The sequence below is a fragment of the Somniosus microcephalus genome, chromosome 3, assembly GCF_052327205.1.
Source record: "Somniosus microcephalus isolate GS21.2 chromosome 3, FLI_Smic_1.0, whole genome shotgun sequence".
Classification (NCBI taxonomy): domain Eukaryota; kingdom Metazoa; phylum Chordata; class Chondrichthyes; order Squaliformes; family Somniosidae; genus Somniosus; species Somniosus microcephalus.
The window spans coordinates 155,821,337-155,835,302 of record NC_140989.1 but is presented as its reverse complement, the minus strand read 5'-3'; the positions used below and the strand labels follow the sequence as shown (position 1 = coordinate 155,835,302).

At 40.2% G+C, this 13,966-nt stretch overlaps 1 protein-coding gene across 4 annotated transcripts in view; it reads left to right on the top strand.

Moving 5' to 3' along the window:
• kiz (kizuna centrosomal protein) overlaps positions 1 to 13,966 on the top strand; it is a 433,449-nt gene that overhangs the window by 140,459 nt on the left and 279,024 nt on the right. For 3 of the 4 annotated variants that reach the window (XR_015077557.1, XM_085981766.1, XM_085981765.1), the window contains exons 7-10: positions 5,431 to 5,565; positions 8,022 to 8,186; positions 10,506 to 10,659; positions 11,066 to 11,228. Coding sequence is in view for 3 of the 4 variants with exons in the window: in XM_085981766.1 (XP_085837892.1) it covers positions 5,431 to 5,565; positions 8,022 to 8,186; positions 10,506 to 10,659; positions 11,066 to 11,228 (617 nt within the window). In the remaining variant the exon portion in view is untranslated. Of the gene's footprint in view, positions 1 to 5,430; positions 5,566 to 8,021; positions 8,187 to 8,528; positions 8,699 to 10,505; positions 10,660 to 11,065; positions 11,229 to 13,966 lie in introns of those variants that run through there. The other variant, XM_085981767.1, reaches the window with a different exon arrangement.

The window sequence follows — 13,966 nt, the reverse complement described above, 5'->3', positions numbered from 1 at the left end:
TTTACCAGAGGAGGATATTCCTGGATCCCCCCCTCAAGAAATGCACCAGAATTTTGTGGTGGATGCAACATTTGAAAGAACTGATGCAATTCTAAATTTGGTGCCTAGGAACGATTCAGTGGTCCATAAGAATCCCTTATTTGCTATTACGTTATTTTTTTTAAAAAGATTTAAACTTTTTTTCTCCTAGTAATAGATTATCTCTTGCTACTAGGGAAAATGAGATATAAAGGACAATCATTAATTAACAAAAATGGCAACTAGAGAATAGTTTTCAACAGAATTAATTAAAAGATTTTTGCTAGGTGGAAAAAAAATGCAATGACCAAATTCATTATATACTCCAAGATCCTGGAAAATGCACCAAATAAAGTGTCAAAAATGTGAATTTTCTTGGGGAGGGTGGAGCACGCCCAGAAAATGAAATTTGCGCCTTCAAAATTTGTATCCCCATTCAGGTTTTCCTGTACTTAAAGTGCAGGAATGTTGGGTATGCCCACTGTTTATTACTGGCACACTGCATTTTTGTTGTAATTTCTTGCTTTCATATGTCAAAGGTTTTTTATTCAGGGCTGTTTTTGAGTTGTGAGCTTGTTTTGGGCTGTGTCAATTTTTTTGAAACTCTTGGTCAGCTTTTGCTAGTTTTCAAGGTTGGCAGGTTTGGTCCTCAGTTTGTTACATCATGCTGCAGATTTGATAGCACCAGTCTATGAAGGACATACGTAACAAAATAGTTGGGCCCAACATTCAGACAGTGTTTTGATGCCAAACTATACATTTACTGTACGTTAATAAGTAAGTCTATATTTATAATTTTTGCAAACATTAAAAAATACAATTTTCCAGTATTTTACAACTTTGTTTTTCAAGCATATTTTTAGCACCAAATCAGTGATTAGAAATTTAAAAAGCTTGTCTTTTTATGCCTCAATAATGAGGGCCATTAGCATTAGTAAACCAAACACTGAATGAGCTCTGGTGCGCGTGTATGGATTCCCTCACCTTTACTTCTGGGTACAGTGATCTGATCACAGGCATCTGAAAATTTGTTCAACTGGAAAAAGCACACATCCTGCAGCATGAGATTAGAGACCTCACATTCTCACCCGTACCATTATATTAATTGATGAGAAGCATGTATGTTATGTATGCATTATCTTCACATTATAGTCTTTCTTTTATATTGCTAACTCTGGGCCTGGCCAGATGGGCCGCAGTGGTCTTTTTTCAGGCAAATGTCCCATTGAGCGCCAGCGTCGTCTGTTCCAGAATTTCTATGCTAAGAAGGTGGTCTTTGCACATGGCTTTTTTTCGAGTGAGGCAAAGATGATAAAAAGAAAATAGTTATGAAAGTTTATTTAAATTCACTGTACCAGCTCTCGTGAAGTACTTACTTTTATGCAACGCATGAGCCTTTAAAATGCAATACAAATGATGCATTTTTGGAATATATATGCATACGACTAAATTATGATGCATCAGTTAGTGAATAAGTATGCTAAATATTCGAATGATTCCTTCAGAAAGGAGGTGAAGAAGGTGTCTTACTGGCAGTTGCACTAATGTTTGTGTGAACCTGCATAGATAAATGAATACATTTTTCACCTTTGTTGGTGTTCCTTCACAAAAAGTCCAGGTTTTGTACCTGTCATTAATGGCAGTGCCATCATGTTCTACAGTTTGGAAAATTGTCATTGAGAACGCCTTTGTTTTCAGTTTTGGATTCTTGCACAGGAAAGGACATTAACATCTAGTGTAAAGTATCTTTTTTTTATACGCAGTTTACTCGTATAGAAGATTGTCTATTTGATATGATAAATATTTCCGAGATCACTGATTAGGCTGCAGTAACATTCGCAAATGATAGAATTGCAAGTGATTGCCGATTAGCATGTGATGCTGTTACAATCAATCAAGTTAATAGTATACATTAAAATATTTTATAACTTATTTATACTTTAAAATGTTTTATATTGTTACATTGGAGGCTGTTAACATTCCTGTTATGTCATGTTTAGCTCTATACTTGATATATATGCAGTGCAAAATGCCGTTATTTTCAGGATCCATGCCTACTTCTCTAGTTCTGTACAGCAGGCCAGAAAGTACGGTTTGTTTCCATACAATTTTGAATAGCACAGCTGAAACACCCTTGTATTAAATCATGGCAGTAATATCTTCATTATTCACTGCTGCATTAAGCTGTATTTGGGGCTAAAATGTGTCCATTTATTATTGCTGGCTGGATACTTGAGTGAGAAGGGTGTACTTTAGTTGCAGGAAAGTAATTCTAATACTGCAGCTGAATGACGGTGACCTCGTGAATGTGGAAAAGCAGTTTATATTCTCCTATTTCTAGCACCACACATGGTATAAAATGTGTCTGGTACTTCATAAGAGTATAGAGATATTAGTTTCAATGTCGCTTAAAATAATTTTTGTAGATGACCTATGTACCCCACCCAGAAAAATACTCCGCTTTCATTAATTCATTATTGCTAAAGTTAGATAAGTGCACATTTTGAGTACTAAATGTACTTCACAGGATTCAAAATGCATTCATGTTTTATACCATAAACTTGTATTTTGTAAAAAAAAAACAATCAATTTCTGCTGCTGAATGGCTTAACACAGGACTACAGAAATGTGTGAAACCAAAAAACATTGCTCACGCTTTTTTCAATAAACTAGTCATTCTCTTAACTTTGTACATTTATTTTGTTGCAGAAGTACTAAAATTATAAATGAAATAATCAGAAATCAAAGAAAGAAATTTAAGCACTGTAAAAGTATTTTTGGGACCAGAAGATGAATATGCTTGATGAGTTTTTTTTAAATATCTGTTTGTAAATTGTACAGACCTTGCAGGTCTGCGAGTGATAGAATTTAAGATTTAGAAAGCCAAAGGTTCAATTTTAGGACAGCTGACACTTGAACTTGTCTACCTTTAATTGAATCCCCAAAATAGCAAAAGGAAAGGCTAGGACATGCTTTTTTAAGCTGAGGGCTTCTAATACATGGAATATCCTACCAAAAACAGTGGTGAAAGCAGAATCTATAATGCTTTTAAAAGGGAAATGGATGAATGATTGAAAAATACAATTTTTAAGGGGTACAGGAAATGGGCATGTAAATGGGACTAAGTGGACAACGCTTTCAGAGACTTAGCACAGGCACGATGGGCTAAGTGGCATCCTTCTATGCTGGAAAATTCTTCAATTTTAAGTTGAATAGTTGAAGGGAGATGTAGAACAGGAACTAGAAACTGAGAGGGAAAATGGAGAGTTTCTCCTGGCAGTCAATTTCGGAGCGACATTGGCAGAGATATGGGAGTAGATCATGTGCCTCTCGGTTTTTTGGGAAAGATGGATAACTCAAAGATGAGAATCAAAATAAAAACATTAAAAACTGAAAGCTTCAGTTGTCATTGTGTCATCTTTTACCTTTCAGTCTAGCAATCACAAACTTTATGATTTATAACCAATTGTCAATAAAGAGCCATCCTTTGTTCCTTAACCTGTCCCATTACCACCTCCTCTTGCCTTGAATATCTCTTAATGTCTCTCAATGTCTCTTAATCTCTCCTGCTTTCTATCCTATCACCGACCTTCCCTTTTGTTCTTTCATCCCCTCCCCCTTTTCCCAGCCCCTAAACTTGCTTTCCATTTCCTGCTTTTTTCCAGTTCTGACGAAAGGTCTTCGACCTGAAACGTTAACTCTGTTTCTCTCTCCACGGATGCTGCCTGGCCTGCTGAGTTTTTCCAGCATTTTCTGTTGTTATTTCGGATTTCCAGCATCTACAGTATTTTACTATTGTGTCAAGAAAGAGATGCTTGATTTCTCAGATAATGTACTTAGCTCTCTCTTACGTAAAAGTGAAAGTGGTGCCCCGTTGTGCATTTTAACAAAAATGCAATTGTCCTCATTTGAAGGAAGGTTTAAGGTTAAGTGCTTATTTTTAAGATGCCAGTTTACCTTTTAACCACTGTGCATCAATGTTTGATTAAATAAAATGAAGTAACATATAGGGTGGATAAAGGGGAACCAGTGGACGTAGTGTATTTAGACTTCCAAAAGGCATTTGACAAGGTGCCACACAAAAGATTATTGCTTAAGATAAAAAATCACGGGATTGGGGGTAATATTCTGGCATGGATAGAGGATTGGCTATCTAACAGAAGGCAGAGAGTTGGGATAAATGGTTCATTCTCAGACTGGCAATCAGTAACTAGTGGTGTTCCGCATGGGTCAGTGCTGGGTCCCCAACTCTTTACAATCTATATTAACGATTTGGAGGAGGGGACCGAGTGTAACATATCAAAGTTTGCAGATGATACTAAGATGGGAGGGAAAGTAGTGAGTGAGGAGGACATAAAAAACCTGCAAGGGGACATAGACAGGCTAAGTAAGTGGGCAGAGATTTGGCAGATGGAATACAATACTGGAAAGTGTGAGGTTATGCACTTTGGCAGGAAAAATCGTAGAGCAAGTTATTATCTTAATGGCAAGAAACTGGAAAGTACTGAAGTACAAAGGGATCTGGGGGTCCTGGTGCACGAAACTCAAAAGGTTAGTATGCAGGTACAGCAAGTGATTAAGAAGGCCAATGGAATGTTGGCTTTCATTGCTAGGGGGATAGAATATAAAAATAGGGAGGTATTGCTTCAGTTGTACAAGGTATTGGTGAGACCGCACCTGGAATACTGCGTACAGTTTTGGTGTCCATACTTAAGAAAGGACATACTTGCTCTCGAGTCAGTACAAAGAAGGTTCACTCGGTTAATCCTGGGGATGAGGGGATGGACATATGAGGAGAGGTTGAGTAGATTGGGACTCTACTCATTGGAGTTCAGAAGAATGAGAGGCGATCTTATTGAAACATATAAGATTGTGAAGGGGTTGGATCGGGTGGATGCGGGGAGGATGTTCCCGATGATGGGTGAAACTAGAACTAGGGGGCATAGTCTTAGAATAAGGGGCGGCTCTTTCAAAACTGAGATGAGGAGGAACTACTTCACTCAGAGGGTGGTAGGTCCATGGAATATGCTGCCCCAAAAAGCTGTAGAAGCTACATCATTACATAAATTTAAAACAGAAATAGACAGTTTCCTAGAAGTAAAGGGAATTAAGGGTTATGGGGAGCGGGCAGGAATTTGGACATGAGTCTAGGTTCGGATCGGTCATGGCCCTGTGGGTAGCGGAGCGGGCCCAGGGGCCGTGTAGCCTGATCCTGCTCCTATTTCGTGTGTCTAATTCTGTTAGATGCAGGAGATGGTTCTGTGATAGTGGATTGGCGGTTAGGATCAGATCAGCCATGATCTTATTGAATGGCGGAGCAGGCTCGAGGGGCCGATTGGCCTACTCCTGCTCCTATTTCTTACGTTCTTATGTTCTAATCATGAACATGATTTTTTCCATTATTATCTGCAGAGGGTGCCTTTCACTTGAAGGATTTTTTCACTTACTTCAGACAATAGAAGATGCGGTGGGGGAAACAATGGCTACTTATTCGGAGCTGTATCAGACAACTGCAATAAGTAATGAAAAACTGAAGGAAATCACAAGGTGACTATAGATCTGCTAAAAACAGTTCTTTCTTTCCAATTTCCTTTTTGGTGCCTGCAAACTGCAGAGCTCGCTAGTGTTGTCTTTTCTCTTTTTTTTAAGTCATAACGTGAAAATTTTATACATATTAACTGCAGCTGGGAATATTTTAGTGTCAATTTTATAGAAGTTCTCACATTTAGAACGTTTCATTAGGAATCCAACAATGTTTGTCAGCAGTTGTGTAGATGACTGGTTATGAAATAACTACAAGCAGATAATTAATCAGACTTCTTTTTGTTTTTGGTATGAACTAAAATATCCAAACCTTAAACTTTTGCATTTTAAATTCACAACTCTTTGTGTTTACAGAATAATGGATTTTTACACTGACCTCTACTTTTCATGAGGGGAATGTTACTAGCATGTCTGTACATTATTTGAATGCATTTTGTTAATCTTTTTATTAAGTTGTTCAGTAATACAGAAAAACAAACAGAAATCTGAAGTGAACAATGTAGAATACTTTTAATATTAGCATCAATCTTTATTGATTAGAACTACTTTAACTTTAATACCGTCTAATGAAGTGACTGTTTCCCTTGCTCTGGTTGGATCTGTAAGTTTTTGAACTCATGCATTGTGGTGCTGAAACAAACTTTAGTATTACAGTTCATACCTCTAAAAGATAAATGCCTTGAGGATCTGCGATAGGAGGGGTGCATTCGGCATAACTACCACACGCCCATCTCTAGCCTCTGCTGCCAACCCCACCAAAGTTTGCTGGGTCAGGAGGAAGGACCTGAAGTCATGTATCCATAGCGGTTTAAGAACAGTGCTGGAGAGTCCCGCTTCCACCAACTTTACCAAAGAGGCTTGAAACACTGGCTGAAGCTTGCCGGGCCGCAGCACTGCCAGAAGCTGCCCACAATAGCCCCATTTCAGGGAGCTGCTTGTAATTAAAAACATTTTTTTAAATTTGGCTCCTCGATAACAGTCTTGTGGGCCATACAATCACCTCTGTTGGCGAGGTATGCCTGGTCTTGCTGACCCTACACTGGGACGTGACTGAGAGCCAGGGCATGGGAACTCCCACTTGGTGGTAGTGTTGCTAACCCTCTATGTTTGGCCAGGAGTCTCTGGAATTGAAGATTAATCTCCAGGGCGCTGCTGCGCGCAATCCTGGAGAAAATTCATTGGGCATTGAAAAAAATTGTGCTTTTTAAATTTTCTTTGAACACTTCTGTTTATTAGTTCTAAAAATATTGGAGATGGGGGAAAAAAGGCTGTTTGACTGACCAGTCAAGAATCATCCAACTGGGTAATGAAGAGTCTTTTTGCTTTCCAATTGGCGTAGGAAGGCAGTGCACTGTGAGGATGGATGTGTTGGGCGACCAATGGCAGGAGTTGGAGGCAGGAGGTCATGTGATGAAACCTCCAGGAATACATTCAAACAGAGTTGGCAACCCTTAGGGGGGTCCCCATTCCTGGCTTTACCCTCTTAGGTGAATGGCCTTTTAGGGGCGGGGGAGGCTGTATCTGCACGAGCCAATCCCGAAAACCGCCACAGTGCAGGGACCTGGTGTATGTGGGTGCTGGTCAAGTTTGCAACCGTTCTGGCAGACTCCCACTGAAGTTACAGTGAGCGCGCACTTGAACGACCACAAAATTTCAGGGCCAAGCTCTGTAAGCAGAATTTTGGGACTACTTGTCAGAATGCAATTTGGTTAATTTATGGTGGTGCTACTAAAGATCTTGGGATTGATTTTAACTCCCGGCTTAGCAAATGGTCAGTCCATCTAGGAGTGTAGGGAGGAGGCTCAGCCGATTTTAATGGTCGGACCTCATTGCCATTCTGCAGGATGGACTCTAGGCCAATAACATCATCAGGTCCCCATCTGTATATTTAACCAAGTATTCCGCCAGCTTCATGTGGATGTCTTTGGTATCTGCATATTAAAATTGCAAATGGCAGGTTTGGGGCAGAAGGCCAGCCGGTAAGTCGGCCACTCCATTTAAACTGCTGGGTTTGGCGGGACGGGGGCGGGGGGAGAGGTTAAAATTCCCCCCTTATTGCCTGGATGAATCAAGAATGCCTATTTGCACAATGTTTTTCAGATTTTAGAGTGATTCTACTATTTAACTTAAAAATAAATTTGGTACTGTAGCTTGATGTTAGTTATTGTTAGAAAAAATGTAACTTGATCTAAAGTTCTCTGTACTTTACTCTTTTACTAATGTCAAAGGTATTTCAGCAGTTAAATTATATTCTATTGGTATTTTGCAGCTAAGTTGTGTTATATGTAGATTTTTCTGGTGCAGGAGTTCAATTTGGAAAAAAAAATAATCTTTCAACTTTTGCCTCAGAATTATTAGTTACGAACATTTGCTGCAATAATTTCTTGGTTGTTTGTCAGTTTTGTTGATTACATTTCTGAATTTTCAGTGTCAAGTTTAATTTTAAACTTCTTTTGCAGTATATGTAACAGGAAAGGCAGTGTGAACATAGAAAATCTTGATGTCTGTGGAGCAGTTGTTCTTCACCAGCTCAAGGGATTGTCACAAAGCACTTCAAATGGTTGTCTGTTGTCTGAAGAGATTTTGAACAAAGACTGGGAAGTAGTCGATGGAAGCAATAATGGGTAAATTCCTTTTGTCAGCCAAAGATTTTCAAAAGGAGCTTAGGCTATATAGTAATCTAAGGCAAATCAGTTCTATTGTTTATTTATTATATTAAAAAAAAATCAGTGTGCATGTATTTAAGCGAATGCTCCTGTTTTGCTTAAGCAGTTATTAAGTTAACTTAATGTCACAGCTGAGATTGTAAGCTTCCCTTGTGGGAAACAACAGTGGTAATTCTGCATCCTTAACCACTTGTGCTGGTGCATGGTTCCAACACAGATTGCTGGAGAACTCCACTCAATACTTCACCCCCATTTAGACATAACCCCTTTAACAAGTACCTGTTGTTTTCCATCCTTCAGCCAGTTTCTTAATCCATTTGCAAGATTTACACAAATGCTCACAGTTTTGAGTTTGACCGATCGCCTTTCTCGTGAAACTTTTCAAATGCCCTTTGGAAGTCTAGGCGCACCTTGTCGTTGGCCTTTATATTGTCCACTTCGGTTGTCTCTTCCTCAACAAAGTCGAGGAGGTTGGTGAGGCAAGATCTTTTACTTCTGAGTCCATGTTGACTGCTGTTTAATAGGTTAATATTGTACTGATAATCCTCAAGTTTACACTTGATAATCAATTCTATTATTTTACACGGGTCTGTAGTTGCCTCTGTCTATTTTGTCACCATTTTTGTATATGGGCATCACAATAGTCTGTTTCCAATCCACTGGTACCTTCCTAGGTTATAGTGACTATCTGATAATGATTGTCAATGCCTCACAAATGTCCTTCCTAGTCTTTCTCAGCACTCTGGGTTAAACACAATCTATCCCTGCGGATTTAGTTATTTTGAGCTCTTTTATCTTGTCTAGGATTGCCATCTTATTTATCTTGAACTCATTGATTTTACCTACGTTATCTTTAGGGAAAGCATGTTGCTTATGTCTATACTTGTGAATACTTGGAGGAAGTAGTCATTCAGAATATTTATTATTTTGTGTTCAACCTCAGTTTCAAGCCTGTTCTCTTTTTTTTATGGTTATCTTGTCTCTGACTGCCCTTTTGTTATTGTAATATTGAAATAATGTTTTACTCTTGTGTTTTGCCTCTGCAGCTATGCTTTATTTTAGGGCTCTTTTTCTTTCTCTGATTATTATTTAAACACGTTTTTACATATTCCTATATTCATCCCAGTGAACCACTTTACCTTTCTTCTTGCAGGATTTGTAGGTGTAATTTTACCACTTTATTTTACTTTTAATTTGTTCATCCATTGATGGTCATGCTTGTTTAGTCTGAGCTTGCTGATCCTGGGCATGTGCTTACCCTGCTTGCTCAACATTGTTTCTTTAAAGGTGTTTCACTTGCCTGCTCCTGAAATATAGTTGAACAACCTGTTCAGTCCGTTTGCTTTGGTTGTTACCTTATTTTTTTTGTATTTAGCACTTTCAGATTTCTAAATCTGGCACCTGGTCTTTGGTATTTCTGATTCTAGATCCTGTTAAAGTTGATTATTCCGTGGTCGCTGTGCCCCTGCAGTGCTATGACTTCTATTTCCTGTACATTGTATGGGTCATTCATAAATACCAGATCAAGATGAGCACTGCTTCTTGTCGTTTCCCTGATGTAGTGGCTCATGAAGCTGTCCTACATTACATTTATTATCTCTGACTCTAAACCACTTGGGTTTTCCCAGTTTATATTTGGTTGAATTAAGTCACCCATTAAAGTAACGACTTTCCTGTTCTCACCTGCTCTCATCTCTACCTAGAGCAAGTTGTCCCCCTCCTCATGCTGACCTGGAGGCCAGTAGCATACCCCTCGTGTCAGCTTTGTATTTGAGATGTCTAACCAGTTTAGATCATTTTGTAGCTTGCCCGCTCCTACATGATCAACTTCATTTATCTCCCAATTTTCTCTGACAAATAGGGCTCAACCACTTTCTTTTCTGTCCATTCTTTTTTTGTGCACATTTTTACCCCTGAATATTATATTAATTTCCATCCTCTGGATTTTACCATGTTTTTGATATTCCCACTAAACCATAATTCCCTACTGTCACAAAGCCTCCAGTTCTGGCATCTCATCACTAATGCTTCTGACTTTCATGTATATACATCTTATTATAGATTTGCCTCCCTTCATGTCCTCCAGTCTATGCTTATTCCTGTGTTCTGTTTTCATAACCATCTGTTAACTATCTTCTACCCAACAATCTGTCTCGTGTTCGAACTGGTTTCCTCTCTGCCTCCCCCCCCCCCCCCCCGACTGCCAAGTACTGGAGTGATATATTTTCTCTTAGATTTTCAGAATTTCAGTACTTTGACTCTTCTCTGTTACTGCAGATTGCTAGATTTGCCTGCTGATTCTGCCACACTGTGGGACCACTGGTACTCGCATGTTCTTTCTATGTTGGAGCATCAGGTGCTGACCACAGATGAGACCGCAGAAATGTTTGGACCTTTACTGGTTGCAGAAGGCAGCAATAACTCCAAAAAGGTATGAATAGTATTGTATTTTGTTCTCAAAAATATGCTTGTAAAAAAAAATTACATGTATAACAATGAGTTTTATTCTGTGAATATTTGTTATTTTTATGCTTTCTGCTCAACATGGATATTTCACACCAACCTAAGTAATGAGTAATTGGGATTTGCTGCTGGTACTAGTGCTATAAGGACTACACACTGTATTAGCAATTCACAAAAGCACAAGTCACTGGTTAATTGCTTACATGATAAACAGAACAGATGTAAAATTGAAGACGTTAGAAACCTGTAATACATATTTTGTAAATAGATAAATGTTGTTTATTAATTTAAGTCAAAATATTTATATTTTACTAATTGCTCTATGAGTATGAAGCATTTTCCTTTGTTTCTTATTCATTTTAATTGTTAATCAGGCAACAGCATTGTTGAAGAAAATTCTTTCAAAAGCAATTGAAAACCAGTCTATTCAAAGCGATGACTCATCTTGTAGCTTACCATCATTTCTCAATGATGATGTAGATATTAAGCCAGCAAATCCTGTGCCGTGGTTCTACCTGAATAATACCAAGCAGCAAGGTAGGTACCATGTAAGAGTTATCAAATGAGTGAGTACAGCGCTAAAAACAAATTAATTAGTGCACTGTTTGGAAACATAACATCACAAGTGTAAACATTTCAGCTAACTGTTGTGCGGTTAAAGCAATGATGATTTTGCATGTTCCCATTTTTCTTTAAACACTACGGGCTTGCAAACATGTGATCCTTCTGGGGTACTCCCTGTATAACTTTGGCAAGAATATGCTGGAAGGACCGAATATTAGGTGGGACCCGGATATGCCTGGTCCTGGCCAACTGTCAAGGTATCCGTGACGGTCTTTTGGGGTCATATTCTCTGTCCGCCCCAAGCATGGCCATCATCATGGGAGGAGGCGTGACAGATCTGGGGACTCCCTATAAAGAGAGTTCCCGCAACCTCGGCCCTCCAAGGGACCTGGCATTAGGTCAGCACAGGTATGCCAGGCATATTGACCAAGCCATTGGTGGTTATGAGGACCCACCTGGTAGTTCAGACCAGGATTGAGGGCTGGACCCCTGAAGAGGAGGCAAGTTTAATTTTTTTTTATAGTGCCCCATTACCAATGATGGGCCACTGGGGGGAACTATCAAGAAGTTAAATGAGAGGGCCCTAACATTCCCCCTGCCCTGATCTGGGTGCCCATGGGACACTTTGCAGCTTGCTGCACAAGGCAGGCACTCTAGATGTGCGGGCACCTGCCAATGGTCTCCAAATTAAGGGACCTCCTCCTGACCCCTCATACTTTGGCAGGGTCAGCAATGGAGGTCACCAGTGGGTGCGATCCTGACATAATTGCTGGGATCGCTGGACCATAGATTTTCAGGGCTTATCATTTTTGCCACAACATTTTGAATAAAGTCAGTGAAATTATAGGTACTTGTTATTGTTTTGTAAATTGTTGTAAATGTATTTAAAAGGAACTTGGAAGCACACTGGTTTGCAGCATTGTCCTTTTATTTCAGGGATGGGGGAATCAGAAGCAGCCTAAAATGGCTTTAAGGGGTGTATTCAAAATGCCTTTTGGGCAGTTTCAAGCAGTTCTTGGTGGGTATGAATGAGGTAGGGTGGTCCGAGCTGGCAAGCATTGGGAAACTTATTAGTGTCTGTACTGGTAAGTTGCATAGCTTTAGCTGTTTTAACAGCAAAATTACCCTTACACAACCTAGGCTGTTGCCAAACTGCAGCCCAGCTTTCTGGACTTGGGGTGTGATCCCATTGGAAGGAGGTGTGAACTCCATATCAGGCAAACAGAAACCCTATATGTGTGAATTTCTCAGTTGCTAGGTTTTGAGACTCAAAACATGGTGGTGGGTTTCTGCACATGTCAGATGTCTGGCTGACCAAAACAATGTGATGTGAAAAATGGAAACATTTACGCTGGTTTACAGTAAAGATGCTATTCTGAGTTTCAAACTAAGACGTGTGAGGCATATTCGAGGGAGCCTTACTCTACATTTGGCCATTGCAATGCCTCACATAGGAAAGCTTGATGCTGATTTTGGCGGCGTAAAATGGATGAGTGTTTCTTTTTTTTCATTCTTGGGATGTATGCATCATAGAGTCATAGAGTTATACAGCACGGATAGAGGCCCTTCGGCCCATCGTGTCCGCGCCGGCCATCACGCCCTGTCTAATCTAATCCCATATTCCAGCATTTGGTCCGTAGCCTTGTATGCTATGGCATTTCAAGTGCTCATCCAAATGCGTCTTGAATGTTGTGAGGGTTCCAGCCTCCACAACCCTTCCGGGCAGTGAGTTCCAGACTCCAACCACCCTCTGGGTGAAAAAGTTCTTTCTCAAATCCCCTCTAAACCTCCCGCCCTTTACCTTGAATCTGTGCCCCCTAGTTATTGACCCTTCTACTAAGGGAAAAAGCTCCTTAGTATCCATCCTATCTATGCCCCTCATAATTTTGTACACCTCAATCATGTCCCCCCTCAGCCTCCTCTGCTCCAAGGAAAACAAACCCAATCTGCCCAGTCTCTCTTCATAGCTGAAGCGTTCCAGCCCTGGTAGCATCCTGGTGAATCTCCTCTGCACCCTCTCCAAAGCTATCACATCCTTCCTGTAGTGTGGCGACCAGAACTGCACACAGTATTCCAGCTGTGGCCTAACCAGCGTTTTATACAGCTCCATCATAACCTCCTTGCTCTTATATTCCATGCCTCGGCTAATGAAGGCAAGTATCCCATATGCCTTTTTTACCACCTTATCCACCTGTTCCGCCGCCTTCAGGGATCTGTGTACTTGCACACCCAGATCCCTCTGACCCTCCGTCTTGCCTAGGGTCTTACCATTCATTGTGTATTCCCTTGCCTTGTTAGTCCCCCCAAAGTGCATCACCTCGCACTTTTCCGGGTTAAATTCCATTTGCCACTGTTCCGCCCATCTGACCAACCCATCGATATCGTCCTGCAGACTGAGACTACCCTCCTCGCTATTTACCACCCTACCAATTTTTGTATCATCCGCAAACTTACTGATCATACCTTTTACATTCATATCCAAGTCATTAATATAGACCACAAACAGCAAGGGACCCAGCACCGATCCCTGTGGTACCCCACTGGCCACAGGCTTCCAGTCACAAAAACAACCTTCGACCATCACCCTCTGCCTTCTGCCACTAAGCCAGTTTTGTATCCAACGTGCCAAGGCACCCTGGATTCCATGGGCTCTTACCTTCTTGACCAGTCTCCTGTGCGGGACTTTATCGAAGGCCTTACTGAAATCCATG